This window comes from Dendrobates tinctorius, unplaced genomic scaffold (assembly GCF_039654945.1).
Source record: "Dendrobates tinctorius isolate UK_male_01 unplaced genomic scaffold, ASM3965494v1 ptg000241l, whole genome shotgun sequence".
Taxonomy (NCBI): domain Eukaryota; kingdom Metazoa; phylum Chordata; class Amphibia; order Anura; family Dendrobatidae; genus Dendrobates; species Dendrobates tinctorius.
The window spans coordinates 9,649,746-9,666,567 of NW_027361908.1; the positions used below are offsets into that span (position 1 = coordinate 9,649,746).

Genomic DNA, 16,822 nt, shown 5'->3' on the forward strand with positions numbered 1-16,822 from the left:
GTATTGGTTATTTCCTTGGATTAATCATATGGTGCCATTGAAAATCAGATATGTCCCAGTGATACTGGAAACACTAGTCATCGGTCCTCCAATGAAGCTGGACCTCATGTGAAATGTCTCTATGACAAATGTATCCTAGAAAAAAATATAAAAAAATTACAAAATAGGGCCTGACACCCCTAACTGAATATTCAAAAAAAGGACTACACACCTTTCGCATTTAATTATTTTATAGCAGCACAAATACACTGTGTGGACATATACAAACACATGCATACAGTCAGCACACTGTAATTAATGAATACATTAACTCCAATGTTGCTGTAAACATTAAAAATTGTAAGGTACATAGCATTTTTTTATGAAAGTGCACAAAGTCATCCAAATGTAGCCTGTGGGTAAGGGAACATGGAGCTGCCAAGACATACATGGCAGAGGCGATTGAGATTTTTAATACAATCATACTAAGCCAGCCACCGGATGTGGTTGACCTTAACGGAAAGTGCAGAGAAAGTTTGTAAACTTTTATTTCAAATTTTTAGTTTTCTGCAAAGAGGCACTCAGACATTGATGATTTAAGAAACATCATTGGGCATGTGTTGTAATTATGCTAAAACTGCAAAATGCTGTTGTTAGTGTTGTATTTATTTACTACATTTTGATATATTTCTATAATTTCCCTTGAATTTCTTGCTTCTGTGTTTTAGTGTATGGAGGATTTTTTACACCAATACAATAAGCAAAGTAAGACACCCATGAATCTGGTAATGTTTCACTTTGCCATTGAACACATTTCTAGAATAAGTAGAATCCTGAAAATGCCAGGTGGACATGCTCTGCTTATAGGTAAGATTTTACCATAATCACGTTAGTGATCTTGAGATTTATCATGTTTTACAATTTTTGTGATACTTTTTAGTTCAATGACATGTTTAGTATGATTTCTTTAACCCCTTTGCAACATGCGCCATACTAGTACTGCTCTGCGGGTGGTGCAATTGTGCCCAGAGCAATACTAGTATGGAGGCAGGATCGCTTGGCCCCGCGCTAAGCTCCACAGCGATCGTGTGCCGGTGTCAGCTGTATGTGACAGCTGACACCCCTCAGCAATGCCCGCAATTGGTGGTATCACCGATCATGGGCATTTAACCCCTCTGATGCTGCTGTCAGTAGAGACAGTGGCATAGAGAAGCATCGTGCAGGGAGGGGGGTTCCCTGTGCGCTCCCACCAGAACATCGTGATCGCATTGTCCTGGTGGTCTCCATGTAGAGTCCTGGCTCCAAGATAGCCATGGCTTCCTTCTGGTTTCTGCAGGGAAGGTGGCTTGTGAGTGCCTGCTAAGAGCAGGCTCCGGCATGCCTCCTTCCCTGCCTGTCAGATCCTGATCTGATATTCTGCAGTGCAGAACATCAGATCAACGATTTGATGTAATATAGTAATGTCCCATCCTGGGACAATGTAAAAATATGGAAAAAAAAGTCATGTGTAAAAATATTTAGAAAAAAAATCCCCAAATAATAAAAAATAAAATAAATATTTTTTTCCATAAATACATTTACTTATGTAAATAAAAAAATAATAAAAGTACACATATTTGGTATCGCTGCATCCATAATGACCCACTCTATAAAACTGCCCCACTAGTTAACCCCTTCAGTAAACACCATAAAAAAATAAAAAACGAGGCAAAAAACAATGCTATATCATCATACAGCCAAAAAAAAAGTGCGATAAAAGGCGATTAAAAGGATGGATGTAAATAAATATGGCACTGCTGAAAATGTCATCTTGTCCCAAAAAAAAACAAGCCATCATACAGCATCATCAGCAGAAAGATAAAAGCTATAGTTCTCAGAATAAAGCGATGCAAAAATAATTATTTTTTCTATAAAATAGTGTTCTTTTTGTAAAAGCGGCAAAACATAAAAAAACTATATAAATGAGGTATCGCTGTAATCATATTGACCCAAAGAATAAAGCTGTCTTACCAATTTTATCACATGCAGAACAGTATAAAAAAAGCAATTCCTGAATTGCTAATTTTTGTTGATTCTGCCTCCCAAATATCAGAATAGAAAGCTATCAAAAAATGTCACGTTCCCGAAAATGGGACCATTAGAAACGACAGCTTGTCCTGCAAAAAAGAAGCTCTCACATGACTGTCGGACAAAGTATGGAAAACATGTACCTCTCAAAATATGGTGATGCAAAAACTAGTTTTCACAATAAAGAGTCTTTTAGTGTTTGACAGTAGAAAAACATAAAAACCCGATATAAATCTGGTATCTGTAATCGCACTCACCCGACTGAATAAAGACGCCTAATCACTTTTACCACACGAGGAACGGCACAAGAAAAAATAAAAACTATTTTTCTTCTGCTGTTGATTTTTTCATTCTGCCTCCCAAAGATCGCACCAAAATGCAACACGGTGCATTTGGCACAGGTCGGCGCACCGTCAAAAGGACGCATGCGCCGGCAAACGCATACCTGCTCATGGCCTGCAGACTCAATGCTAAAGATAGGGTACACAGGTTGCATGCAGCATCATGCGTCCATAGGCGGAGCTGACCGGAGGAGGTGAGGCCATGGGCGGAGCTTCACAGTGGCCATGCGCATCCCTCCGCAGCTCCAGGAAGCACTAGTGTGAAACTAGCCTTAATAAACTTTTTGAATGTGGCTATGAGTACCTTGAGGGGTGCAGTTTTGAGAATGGTGTCATTTTTGGGTATTTTCTGTCATATAGGCCCCTTAAAGTCACTTTAAGTGTGAGGTGGTTCCTAAAAAAAAGGTTTTGCAAATTTTGTTGTAAAAATGAGAAACCGCTGGTCAACTTTTAACCCTTATAACTTCCTAACAAAAAAATTATAGTTCCAAAATTGTGCTGATGTAAAGTAGACATGTGGGAAGTGTTATTTATTAACTATTTTGTGTGATATGACTCTCTGATTTAAGGGCATAAAAATTAAGTGTTGAAAATTGTGAAATTTTTGCCAAATTTCCATTTTTTCACAAATAAATGCAAGTCATATCAAAGAAATTTTTACCACTTTCATAAAGTACAATATTTCACAAGAAAACTTTGTAAGAATCACCGGGATCCATTGAAGCGTTCCAGAGTTATGACTTCATAAATTGACAGTGGTCAGAATTGTAAAAATTGGCCTGGTCATTAAGGTGAAACCAGACTTCGTCTAAAAGGGGTTAAAGTTTTTTGAGTAATATTCCTGTGTAAACAGTTACCAAGAATTGAAAAATTGCTGTCTGAGCTTGCAGATTATGGTATCACTATTTTCCAGTAAGAGCAAATTACAGTAATGTGACCTCGACTTTACAGACATTTATGTCATATTCTAAGCATATCCCATCCAAATCCATTCTAGAATATACAGTGCTACTCAAAAGTTTGGCACACCTGTTCATGCAATGGTTTTCTAATTATTGGAATGTGTGTATCGCTTATTCTGACTGAAGGCAAAAAAAACACAAAGTAACACACATGGAAACAAAGAGCAAACAAACGTGCATAATAAGCCAGAACATGTGTTAAACCTGCAATCCCTCAAAATACCCTCCTTTTATTCTGATGACAGATTTGCACACCCTAAACGCTGTCAAGTCGCAATGTCAGATCGACACTGGGGTTGGCTTTCCAAAAGTCTTGAAGGATTTTTAAGAGGTTATGAATATTTTTTGGTTGCTTTGCCTTGACTTTACTGTCCAACTCACCTAGATTTGGCTGAGATTGGCAGATAGATTGTGGAGACCATATCATCTTACACCGCATTCCATCCCTTTCTTTCTATGTCACTTAGCCTTCATATAGTCTGTGGATGTGTTTTTAGCCATTGCCCTATGGCAGTACAAAATATTATCCCACTAAGTGCAAACCAGGTAGGATGGGATGTCATTACAGAATGATGTAGTAACTTTACCATGCTGGATAAATGTACCACGAATTTGGAATAAATCACCAACAGTGTTATACGCAACGCACACTTACACCATCAGACATCCTCCTCTATGTTTCACCATGGACACTACAAATATAGAAACCATCTGATGAACTTTTCAGTATCTTATAAATGAATGCCAGCTGGAAGCAAAATTTAACATTTTGACTCATCAGACCAAAGTACAGATTTTCACTCATAAAAAACAAGTCTCTTTTTTTGATTTTGGTTAAAGTCCTCAGTAGTGTCTTGTTTTCAGCAGCTTGACCATAAAAACCTGTTTCATGCAGTCTCCTCTGGACAGTAGATATTGAGATGTGTCTGTGCATTGTTTATGAAGATTATTTCCCGAGATGCTGTCAATTTGCTGTGTCTGAGGTTGGTATCTCTGCTAAACATATTTTTTGCAGCAGAGGTCACTTTTGGTCTGCTTTTCCTGGGCTGGTCTTTGTAAGGGCCCCGTCACACATAGCGACTCACCAGCGATCCCGACAACGATATGAACTTGTTAGGATCTCTGGTGTGTCGCTACATGATCGCTGGTGAGCTGTCAAACAGGCAGCTTCACCAGCGATAAGCACCAGCGACGCCGGGCGCCTGGGGTCGCTGTGTACGTTAGTTACCTTTTTTAATGCATCCCATTATTTTATTTGCTTTTGCAGCAGCTGCTTGACACTGGCCACTGTCTCTCATTGTTATCAAAAACTTATTACCTTTGCTGGAACTTAAGATTTCGGTTCGACTTCTCCTTGAGTCACTGCTTCATATATTTGCTTTACAAAGATATTCTCCGTTGCTTCCAATATTTTTGGAGACTTATAACAAACCCCTATCAATAATTTATTATTCTTCCCCCTCCCCTTATCTCCACCCACAGGGATGCTACATTTTCATTAGATTCACATATAATCATGCAGGATGGGTTTTAAGGATGATTTTACATAAAAACACACACCACCCCCTCGCTTATTTGTACAGTCATTTCTGATGAGATTATAGCGCTGTAAATTAACAGCACAGTCATAGCTCTCATCCAGCCATGTCTCAGATATCCCCACCCTGTCAAAATGATGTTCCAACAAAGTTAATTATAATTCCTCCATTTTGTTGGTGTTGGTGAGGCTTCTGGCATTAGTATACATGCACTTTATGTAGCTCTCATTACCTCTATTCTTCTCTAAAGTCATAACTGTTCTAACCCCACCCCCAACGCCACCCCCAATTTCTTCATTTGTGCGCAGGTCACTATCTGCACTATCTTCCCCTCCTATAAAATGAATACCCTCCGCCCAATCCCTAGTTTAAACACTCCTCCAACCTTCTAGCCATTTTCTCCTCGAGTACAGCTGCACCCTCCCCATTGAGATGCAGCCTGTCACTAGCTTAGAACCTGTAGCCACTGAGAAGTTGGCCCAGTTCTTCAGGAACCCAAACCCCTCCTTCCTACACCAATTCCTGAGCCACTTTTTATCTCCCTAATCTTCCATTGTCTCTCTGGTGTGGCACGTGGTACAGGCAGTATTTCAGAGAATACCACCTTGGAGGCCCTTTCTTTAAGATTGCAGCCTAATTCCCTGAAATCATTTTTAAGGACCGTCCACCTACCTTTAACTTTGTCATTTGTGCCAATGTGCACCATGACCACTGGATCCTCACCAGCCCCTCCTAATAATCTGTCAACCCTATCAGTGATGTGTCGGACTCAAACGCCAGGTAGGCATCACACTGTTCGACGTTCCCTGTCTTTGTGACAGATTGCCCTATCTGTTCCCCTAATAATTGAGTCCCCCACTATCAGCACCTGTCTGGCCTGCCCTGATCTCCTTTCCCCCCTTACTGGAGCAGACACTCTTCCGGCTTTCAGAGGACATGCCTTGCTGCAGCAGTGTTACCCCTGTACTGACACTCCCCTCAGCTGCCAACTTGACAAACTTATAGGGGTATGCCAGATCAGGACTAGCCTCCCTGGCACTCTTTTATCTACCCTGCCTTCTGTCACTCAGCTAGCTGCTTCACTTTTCTGCAGCTCCATACTACCATCCTCCCCCACATCTATCCCACTGAGCACCTGCTCAGTGAGCCGCAGGCTCCATGCCATTTCCTGGACCTAATTGTAATTTGACACGAATCACTATATTAATACTAAGTCCCAAAAATGGAAAGACTACTATAACAGATAGTAAAGTAATACTACTTACTGGATAAGTAAAAGGAGGTCAAACGATCTGAGGTCAGTTCCAGGAAATGGCACAGTACAACAAGGGGTAGTCAGAGACAAAATCCAATTCACAAGCTGGGGTCAGGAATACCAGTAAGGCAATATAGTTTACAGGGAGCAGGCAAAAGAGAAGTCAGGTCACAAGCAACTAGTCTAAATCCAGGAAGGGAATAACGTCAGGCTGGGTCAGGTGCAGAGCACAGGTTGATCAGACTTACACAGGCAACAGCAAGTGTACTAATGACACATAGTAAAGGAGCTAGCAAGCTTAAGTAGAAGACTAATCAAGGAAAGTGAACAGAGATGATGCAGCACAAACACAGCACAACCCCAACACAAAGTAACATATCACATAGGAACTGAGTGGTGATCTTGACAACCAGACCATGTTCCTGTACAGTCAGACGTACAGTCAGACACAGCCATTATGCAGTGCACAGCAGGTGCACATTTATAAGATTATCTCAGCACAGGAACATTTTTTAACACATCCAATTGTGACACTTTTAATTTTTATTCCATTATCTATTGATTAACGTATATTTTGTTCATGTGACAACCCATTTAAGTGTGCTCATGAAAACATGCAGTCACTTTCATTAAACTGGCTCTTAAGCCCCCATCACACATAGCGATCTCGCTAGCAAGATTGCTGCTGAGTCACAAGTTTTGTGACGCAACAGCAATCTCACCAGTGAGATCGCTGTGTGCGACAGCTATCAGCAACTGGCCCCCCTGCCGGTTATCGCTGATCGTTCCTGAAAGGTCAGGACTTTTTTTGGGTCGTTGGTCTCCCGCTGGCCAGCATGCATCGCTGCGTGTGGCAGGCAGGAGAGCAACGCCCAGCGATCAGCGTGCTGGAAACCAAGGTAAACGTCGGGTTTCTAAGCAGCGCGCGGTGCTTAGAAACCCAATGTGTACCTTAGTTACCAGCGCGCTGATGCGGGGAGCTGGTAACCAAGGTACACATCGGGTTTCTAAGTGATGCGCAATTCAGTAATAACTCCCTTGAAAACTCCCTGAATTCAATATCACTGAATCACAAGTCACACACTTACTACCGTTCGCACTTACGCTCCGGTCATACTCAGATCGCTCACACTCACTCAGACCGAAGATTTAAAGAGATTTTTGTTCTCTTCACCAGCAATCCACCCTGCAGCTCAATGCACTTCCAAAAGGATTGACTCAGTTAATTCAAAACTGACATCCTCACATGCTCGGTTACAGGGTCATATTTCTGGTACTCTTACTGCCCCTCAAAATGTCTCTCCTTTGACTGCTGTTATGTCTTCTGAACCATCTGAGATATCTTTGAGTTCCTCTAAAACTCTTATGGCTGTTCACATTTGCCTTTATTGACTGCGGTTCTGCTGCTAATTTCATTGATGAGGAACTTGTTCTGAAGTTAGGATTAGGGATAGTTAAGCTACAGAGCCCTATTCAAATCATGGCCATTGATAGAAAATAGTTGCTCAAAAATCTGGTTCGGTTAGTTACGGTGGATTTCACACTCAAGGTGGGGTCTCTTCATGCAAATTAATCTGCTGTTATGTTTTGGACAATTTACCTGCTTGAATTGTGTTTGGTATTCCTTGGTTGCCTGTGAATAATCCGAATATTATAGCTTTTGTGGAGTGATGTCAGAGGAACCACCTTAGGATTAATTCCGAGAAGACCAAGGAATTGGTGGTGGACTTTCGCAAGGGAAAAAATCCACCAGTAGTGATGAACATTCAGGGAAATGACATTGAGATAGTCGACACCTATAAGTACCTTGGTGTGATCCTCAATAATAAGCTTGACTGGGCCCATCACTTGGATGCAGGGTAAAGGAAGGGCCACAGTAGGTTTTATCTGCTCAGAAGGCTGAGAGCCTTCGGAGTTAGGGGGGCACTCCTTGCATCCTTCTTCAACTCTGTTGTGGCATCAGTCATCTTCTTTGGTGTGGCGTCCTGTGGTAGTGGCATATCAACCAGGGACAGGAATAGTCTGGACAAACTGATTAGAAGGGCCAGCTCTGTCCTGGGATGCCCCCTTCATCCAGTTCAGGAAGTAGGCGACAGGAGGATACTGGCCAAGGTGAGCTACATGGTGCAGAATGATTCCCATCCCATGCATGAGACTGTGACAAAGATGTGCAGTACTGTCAGTGACCGTCTACTTCATCCTAAATGTGAGAGGGAGCGCTATCGAAAGTCCTTCCTGCTGCAGTTAGGCTGTATAACCAGCACTGTCCAAAACGGAGAATGACCCAAACAGTGAACTGATAGATACAAAGTTGTGATAGTCCGGTTATATCTTTTTTTTTTTTTTTCTGTATATGTACCTACCTACTGTCAATGTAATGCCTTTATGCATCTGTATCTGTACTTGTTCCTGCCTTGCTGCTGTAATGCTCTGAATTTCCCCATGGTAGGACGATTAAAGGATTATCTTATTGACTGGAGGTGGAGAGATATTGTCAAATGGGCTCCTTATTGTATTGAAAAATGTCTGAAACCTGTGCATGTTTGCTCCATTAGTCTGGAGGGTCTTCCGGAATACCTGAAAGACTTTGGAGATTTTTTTTTTCTGAAAAAGAGTCTGCGATATTACCTCCTCACGCCCCTATGACTGTACTATTAATCTCATTCCTAATGCCAAATTACCCAAGGCTCGTTTGTATAACTTGTCGGGCCCTGAGCAGTCAGCCATGAAAATTTACATTAACAAAAATTTACGAAAAGGTTATATTCACCCTTCCACATCGCCAGTAGCTGCCGGATCCTTTTTTGTTAAAAACAAAGATGAAGGTCTCTGTCCCTGCCTCGATTTCCGAAAATTAAACAAAATAATGGTTAAAAATACTTATCCGCTTCCACTTATCCCTGATCCATATAGTCAGCTTTCCAGGGCCAAATGGTTTTCCAAACTTGATCTCACAGAGGCATATAATCTGATACGTGAGGGGGATGAGTGGAAGACAGCATTTTTTTACGTCTGAAGGTCTCTTTGAAAATCTCGTCATGCCTTTTGGTCTAATGAATGCACCTGTGGTTTTTCAAAAACTTTATGAATGATATTTTCTCTGATTATATTGGAAGATTTATTGTTGTTTATTTGGATGATATTCTAATTTTCTCACCTGACCTGGATTCACATTATAAACAGATCCATTTGGTTCTGCAAAGGTTGAGAAATAATTGTTTGTTTGCTAAGATTGAAAGATGTACCTTTTCTGTTCAAGAAATATCATTATTGGGTTTCATTGTGTCTGCATCCGGGTTTAAGATGGATCCTGGAAAAGTTAAGGCCATAATTGATTGGGTTCAACCCAGTGACCTCAAGGCTCTTCAGTGCTTTTTAGTGTTTGCAAATATTATAGAAAATTTATTAAAGGATTTTCTCAGATCGTCAAGCCTCTTACGGACCTCACTCATAAAGGGGCGGAGCTAAATGTTTGGTCGCCAGAAGAGGTTGGGGCATTTGAAAATTTGAAGAAATGTTTTGTTTGCTCCTTTTCTTGTGCAACCAGACCTCCAGAGGCTGTTTATTGTAGAGGTAGATGCCTCTGAAGTTTGAGTGGGGGGCTGTATTGTCTCATGGTCCTGAGACTTTAACTAACCTGTGACCATGTGCTTTCTTCTCTAAAAAAAAGTTGGCTTGTGAAGAGTACAGTAAGGTATGGCTATCCTCTAAGAATATTAGATTAAAGTTGCCATCGCTGAAGTTGAGTCCGAGATTCATAAGTCCGTATAAAATTCTGGAGGTGATCAATCCAGTTGCCTTCCGGTTAGAGCTCCCTCAGTCTTTTGTATTCCTAGTGTGTTTCATAAGTCATTGTTGAAGGAGTTTAATGAGGGAAACTTGGAATATGAGGTACAAAGGATCATTGATTCTCAAATGGTCTGAAATTCCCTTCAATATCTGGTACACTGGAAGGGGTATGGACCTGAGAGAGGTCCTGAGTTCCAGCTCATTCTGTAAGGTCTGATCGGTTGGTCCAGGCCTTTCATCTGAGGTTTCCTGGGAAATCTGGGTGTCCGGTGGCATATATATATATATATATATATATATATATATATTAGCTAAATAACCTTGACTGAATTAATATGTTTTACAATTAGTAATCTCAATGTAATAATAGTTATGACTATTAGCATAACATAAGGACATTGATTATATTATGTGCTAACTTCCAAGTTTAAATTTTTAATTGTTTACCCTCACTATAACCAGGAATCGGAGGGACTGGCCGACAGTCTGCCACAAGACTTGCAGCATTCATGGTAGACATTGAAGTTTATCAAGTTAGTATTCTAAAATCATACACTGTTAGTGAATGGAGAGATGATCTGAAAACGGTGTTGAGAGCTGCTGGACAGAATGGGATTCCTACTGTGTTTTTGTTTGCTGATCATCAAATAAAGGTACAGAAAACAATGATAATGTAAACTAGGAAAAATATGTAGTATAACTGAATCATGCAAGTACTTGGCCATAAAAATAATATATTTATCAGTAATTTATGAATGATAATAATAGCTACTTAAAGATTGAGTGATATTTTGCCACAGAGCTGTAATATCAATACTCTACAAAGCTGCTCAGTAAATTGCCTGTTTTACTCCTCAAAATGCTTATTATGAGAATGATAGTAGTTTCATGAGCGCTCGTTAAAGTAGATGAAGAAAGATGGGACTTCAAGATATAAATGTGTTTTGCAAATAACTGCACAGGAAAAGTGTAAGAAATAAATTAATAGTGAAAGATTTTTTCCTGGTTCTGAAATTCATTATTTGAATTGTAAATGGGTAATTTTCTTTCTTGCAATAGGATGAGTCATTTTTGGAAGACATCAACATGATCCTGAGCACTGGTGATGTTCCTTCCCTGTTTAATAATGAAGAAAAACTGGAAGTCATGGAAAAGGTCATCTTTCTTTTATTGTGCTTCAGTCAGAGGTGCTCACAGACACAGAGGGAGGAGGGCATCAGCTTTATTTTATGATACAAGAAACTATTTGTACATTATAAAGGAAATTCTGGAGAAGTTTACAGAAATGATGTTAACCTTATTGGTGCTGCACTTATCCATTTTTATAACATCACACCTAATTTTAATTTATAGTTTTATTAGTAAGGAATATCTACCAAAAGCTAGTTTTAGTTTTACTTTTCCATGTGCCTATCATTGGTCTTGATCACCATAATTTCCTAGTTAAAACTTAACTAGTTTCCCATGAGGTTGAACATACAGATGAGCATATTAGGCATAACTTGAATTTGCCTGCTCATGCATTTTTTTGGGGAAAATTTGATACACAGAGAAATTTAATATCCCATATTGTGCTCTGGAGTCTTTCCAGGCCTCAAAGCATATTAACATAGTATATAATGAATAAAATATTTATATTGACCTCACCGTTCAGATGAATAGGGGGCCCCAAACATTCATTATTTGCCACGGTGTCATCTGCATGTCAGCGTGGCAAAGACAAGCTATGATCAGTAGTAAGATTATTACCATCAGTCAGGGAGTTGCAGTTCCCATGCTGTCAAATGACAGTGACCCAGCAGCTTTGAACGTCGATAAAAAGGTTACCACCGGTCACATGTGTCAGCTGATGAGAGAGTACTACTCTCATTAGTCTATGCCTTCTGTCACTGATAACTGTGAGAGCAGGCACCAGTGATGGGAGTATTCATCAGCTGTTGCCTGTGATATAAATACATTTTTTTAAAAAAATAACGCGAGGTCTCTTCTATTTTTGATAACCAGCGCAGGCAAAACTGACAGCTGTGGACTGCAACGCTCAGTTGTTAACTTTATCATAGTAACATAGTAATGTAACATGTGACATTATCATGGCTGGTTATCAAGAATAGAGGCTTCTCATGTCATTTTTTAAAATTATTTAAATAAATAATAAAAAAAACAGCATGGAGTCCCCCCATTTCTGACAACCAGCCAAGCTAAAGCAGACAGTTGAGGATGGTATTCTCAGACTGGTAAGGGGCCAATGTTATTGCCACCCAGCCTAAAAATATCTCTCTGCAGCCACCTCAGAAAAGGCACATCTATTAAATGCACCAATTCTGACGCTTTGCCTGGCTCTTCCCACTGCTGCGGTGGCAATTGGGGTAATAGGTTTGGGGTTGATATCATCTGTTTTATGGCCACTGACATGAAATCCAAAGACTAGTAATAGAGAAATATCTATAAGACACCCCCTTTATTAACCCCATAGTTAGATTGTAAAAAAGCAGCCAGACTAAAATGCTTTAATTGAAATAATGACACAAACTCCTTTATTTGAAATAAAAATAAAAAAGCAAATGCATACTTACCTTTATGCCTAATCCATTGAAGTGCATGTCTCCTGAAAAGGAAGAAAAATAATAAATAACCATATGGTACACTTGTCTGAAGTGAAGATGATCCATACTGTCCCACAAAGACCTGGATGATTTGGAGAACGGTCACATTTGTGACTGCTCTCCCTGACAGCTGGCTCACACTGAGACTGGAGTGTAATCACGCTCTTGCAGTGTGTAGCACTGAGCTGCCATGAGAAATTTCACTGAATTTCATAGCTGATGAACCCCTGTGACTTCACTTATGACACAGCTCGCTGTGTGAGAACTTTCTCATGCAGCGAGTGGTGATGCAAGTGAGGTCACCTGGGTTCATCAGCTATGAACTCCAGTGAACTTTCTCAAGACAGTTCAATGCTACTCACTTCAATGTGACCTGTCTTGCTGGAATAGCTGTTGCATCACTGATGTGACTGCTATCCAAATCATCTGGATATCCATGGGACAGTATGGGTTATCTCTTCACATCGGAAAGGTGAGGGATATTGTTTATTATTTTCAGTTTTTTCCCGGGGACAAGGATTTCAATGGATTAGGCGTAAAGATGAGCATAACTGCTTTTTTATTTTTATTTAAAATAAAGTTGTCAGTATATTTCTTTCAATTAAAGCATTTTATTCTGGCTGTGTCTTATTTACAATCTAACTATGGGGTTAGCAATGATGGGGGTGTCTTATAGACGCCTCTCCATTACTCACCCTTGGGCTTGATGTCAGCTTCCAATACAAAGCTGACATCAACTAAACAACTTTTACCCCACTTGCCTCCCATGCACTAGGGCAAATGGGAAAAGCAAGGCTAAGCGCCAGATTTGTCACATCACATTGATGCGCCATTTCAGGTTTGGCTGACAGCTGATGTTTTGAGTCTGGGAAGAGTCCAATATTCTTGGCCCTTTCCTAGGCTATTAGTATAAGCCCACAGCTGTCTTCATAGCCTTTGCTGGTTATTTAGTATATGGGGGACTCCACATCATATTTGGGGATATTTCCCTTTAATAACCAGTAAAGGCTAAGCAAACAGCTGTCAGCTGATATTAATAGGCTGGGAATCTTTATGGCTATTGTCTTTTTCCCATAATATTAAAATCAGCCCTGAGTCATCGGATTTCCCTCTGCTGCTTAATAAAATTATGGAGGACCCCACCCCATTTTTTTCATAGAAGAGACCTAATTAATTTATTTTTTTATCTATTTATAGCACAGTTGCCGGCTGATAAATTATCCCAACAGTGGCACCTGATCTTGCTGTTATCAACAACAGTAGGTGTAGGCTGTTAAGAGTAGTACTCTTATTAGCTAACATCTATGACTGGTGGTTACCTTTTTACCGTTCGTCACAGTGGCTGGCTCATGTTGCAATCTGACAGCGTGGGAACCGCACATCTATGGCTTAGCTTACCGCCAATCACAACCACCAGTCTTTCTCACTCTATTACACAGATGACAACGTGGGAAACAGTCAAATTCTGGGGTGCCAATGCCGAATAGTAACACGGACTTCACAGAGCAGATCATGTTTGAGGTCTGTGCACAAACACTAGGTATTCAGTACTTTCCCCGAACTTTACCATTCAGGTTCACCTATCTCTACTCAACACTACCCATCCGGTCCTTGCTGCATCTTACAATCCCCATCACTAACATTGGAATCTTGGGATCTCTCGCACTGTTCTTGACCTCCTGGTGTCATAGTGCCCGGGAAGGTTTCTGTGCAGATGCTCAAGGACTCCCACGTGACTGGGCAGAATCCCTGAAAGTCTGGTACAGTGCAACAGGGCCTAAAAAAATTAAGTATTTCTCCCAGAAAGTTATTGCAGTTACACATGTTTTATTACACATATTTTTTCCCCCTTTGTGTGTTTTGGAATAACACAAAAGCAACGAAAAAGAGGTAAATAGGACATAATTTCACACATCAGAGTCAGCGCGAACTATCTTATTTAGATTATGAAAAATGGTATTAATGGATGGTTATTCACTTTATCAGATGTTTGTTTTTTTTACCTTGAGTTGTTACATAAATGAAAGTGAATTAATGTTAATGATTCTCCCAAATTGAATATTTGGGCATCACTGTAATAAGAACTTAAAGGGGTTGACCATGATTCATCTGTTATAGTTATAGAACTAACAATATGCAAAAAAAAAGGTTCATTAATATACATTATGTAAACTTAATAAAACATTTATGAGTCTACTTTATATGCAACTCATGCATGCCTGGAGCACTGTGGACTCTGAATCATTCAGAAAATGGCATCCATAGGAGAACATGTAACAGAATTATCCATGACAAGATTCACAAGAGGTACCATGATCTCCTATGTCAGTGCTACCTCCACCCTTCCTGCACATGCTGTTCCCTTACAGCATAAGTGCAAACCTTGGCCGGACAAGAAAACCACAAGACCAGCAATGAGATTGTTTCAATGTTCAATAAAAATAGCGATTTACTCTCCTACAATCCCACCCAGCTCTCTCATCTGTTACCCTGGCTGTCCAATAATGTGATCAAAATTAACTTTAATGATCAATGACAGACATAGCATGTCATTATCAGGTTTCAGTTCCTGCATCAGCATGTGCTATGTCCTTATGGATTAAAACTGTCACTGTGTGAAAACACACATTGATAGCGCCATGCCAACAGCAGTCAGTAACTGCTGATCAGCATGGCCAGAGATGCCGAGACCCATTTCAAAGTACCCCAATCTCTGATCACTGTAATTGATCAGTCAATCTGACTGATCGATCACAGCATGATTGTGCGGGAGGTGCTGAAACATCAGCACATGCCTGCACAATCACTGCTCAGAGTTTGGCGCAGATGACACATAAGCCCCTACAAGTCACTTTAACATTGTTGTCGTCCCAAAAAAAATAGGTTTTGTAAATTTTGTTGGAAAAATGGAAAACTGCTGATAAAATTTTTACCCTTCTAACTTCCTAACCAAAAAAAGTGTTTAAAAAATGATGGCAATGTAAAGTAGGGATATGGGAAATGTTGCCTGTTTACTATTTTGTGTGGTGTATCTATCTGTTTTAAGGGCATAAAAATTTAAAGTTTAAGCATATTCAAATTTATTGTAAAATTTTCAATGCCTTCATAAATAAACACAAATCATTTACCACATACATGAAGTACAATATGTCATGAAGAAATATTCTCAGAGTTATTAAGATATGTTAAAGTGTTCCACAATTATCACCTCATAAAGTGCCACTGGCCAGATATGGAAAATGAGGCTTAGTCGTTAACATTAGAGTTGAGCGACTTTTGGTTTTTTAGGGTCGCGTTTCGTTTCGTAAAACACGACTTTTCCAAAAGTCGGGTCGAGCAAGATCGTCCGATTATAGGGAAAAGTCGGGGTCGTCCCGAAACACGAAACCCAATGTAAGTCAATGGGGAATAAAAGTCGGCAGTGAGAGGAGGACAGGAAACACACCAACAGTGCCCATTTGAATGCCAAAAGCATCAATTCTTCTTACTTAAGCTTGTCAACCTTAATTAACTTCATAATACAAGTTACGCACTGAAAAATGGGGGTTATTTGGCTACAGACTGTGGGGGGGGAGGGCTGGCTCCAGGTTTTCATGTGCCCTGGGCGAAAGAGCGCCCCTTTAACACATACCACAACTCATCATGCTCCGATACGGCAGAGAAATAGCGGTATAGTACAATGAAAAATACCTCACTTTTTACATCTCATGACGAGGCCCATCTATTTCTCCATACAGAATCATTGGTCCCATATAATGTTTGAAACAGTATATGATGAGCTCCACATAATGCTACAGTATATGTTGGTCCCCATGGATGAAGCTCTACTGTCTTATGGGCCCAAATAATGCTCCAAACATAATGGGCCCCATTTCTAATGCTCTAGTGTATAATGGGCCCTGTAAATGCTGCTCCAGTGTCTGATGTCCACCTTTGGAATGTTCCAGTGTATGGTGGGCCCAATCTATCATTCTCAGACGGTGTTAGGCCCAGTATGGATTGCACGTGATTGCACAAAGGTTAGAAAGGGTACCGTATCCCCAGATAACATGTATGGATAGCGTACACATTCAAAATATATGTCTCAGGAGGCAGGCTCAGACGGTGTTAGGCCCAGTATGGATTGCACGTGATTGCACAAAGGTTAGAAAGGGTACCGTATCCCCAGATAACATGTATGGATAGCGTACACATTCAAAATATATGTCTCAGGAGGCAGGCTCAGACGGTGTTAGGCCCAGTATGGATTGCACGTGATTGCACAAAGGTTAGAAAGGGTATCGTATCC

General features: G+C 40.3%; 1 protein-coding gene across 1 annotated transcript in view; it reads left to right on the forward strand.

Annotated features, from left to right (window-relative positions):
* The window catches only part of LOC141060642 (dynein axonemal heavy chain 3-like), a 2,648,786-nt gene that overhangs the window by 1,862,710 nt on the left and 769,254 nt on the right, over positions 1–16,822 (forward strand). Inside the window, exons 53-55 of the mRNA XM_073556958.1 lie at positions 708–846; positions 10,394–10,584; positions 10,991–11,086. Coding sequence (XP_073413059.1) covers positions 708–846; positions 10,394–10,584; positions 10,991–11,086 — 426 coding nt within the window. The remainder of the gene's footprint in view (positions 1–707; positions 847–10,393; positions 10,585–10,990; positions 11,087–16,822) is intronic.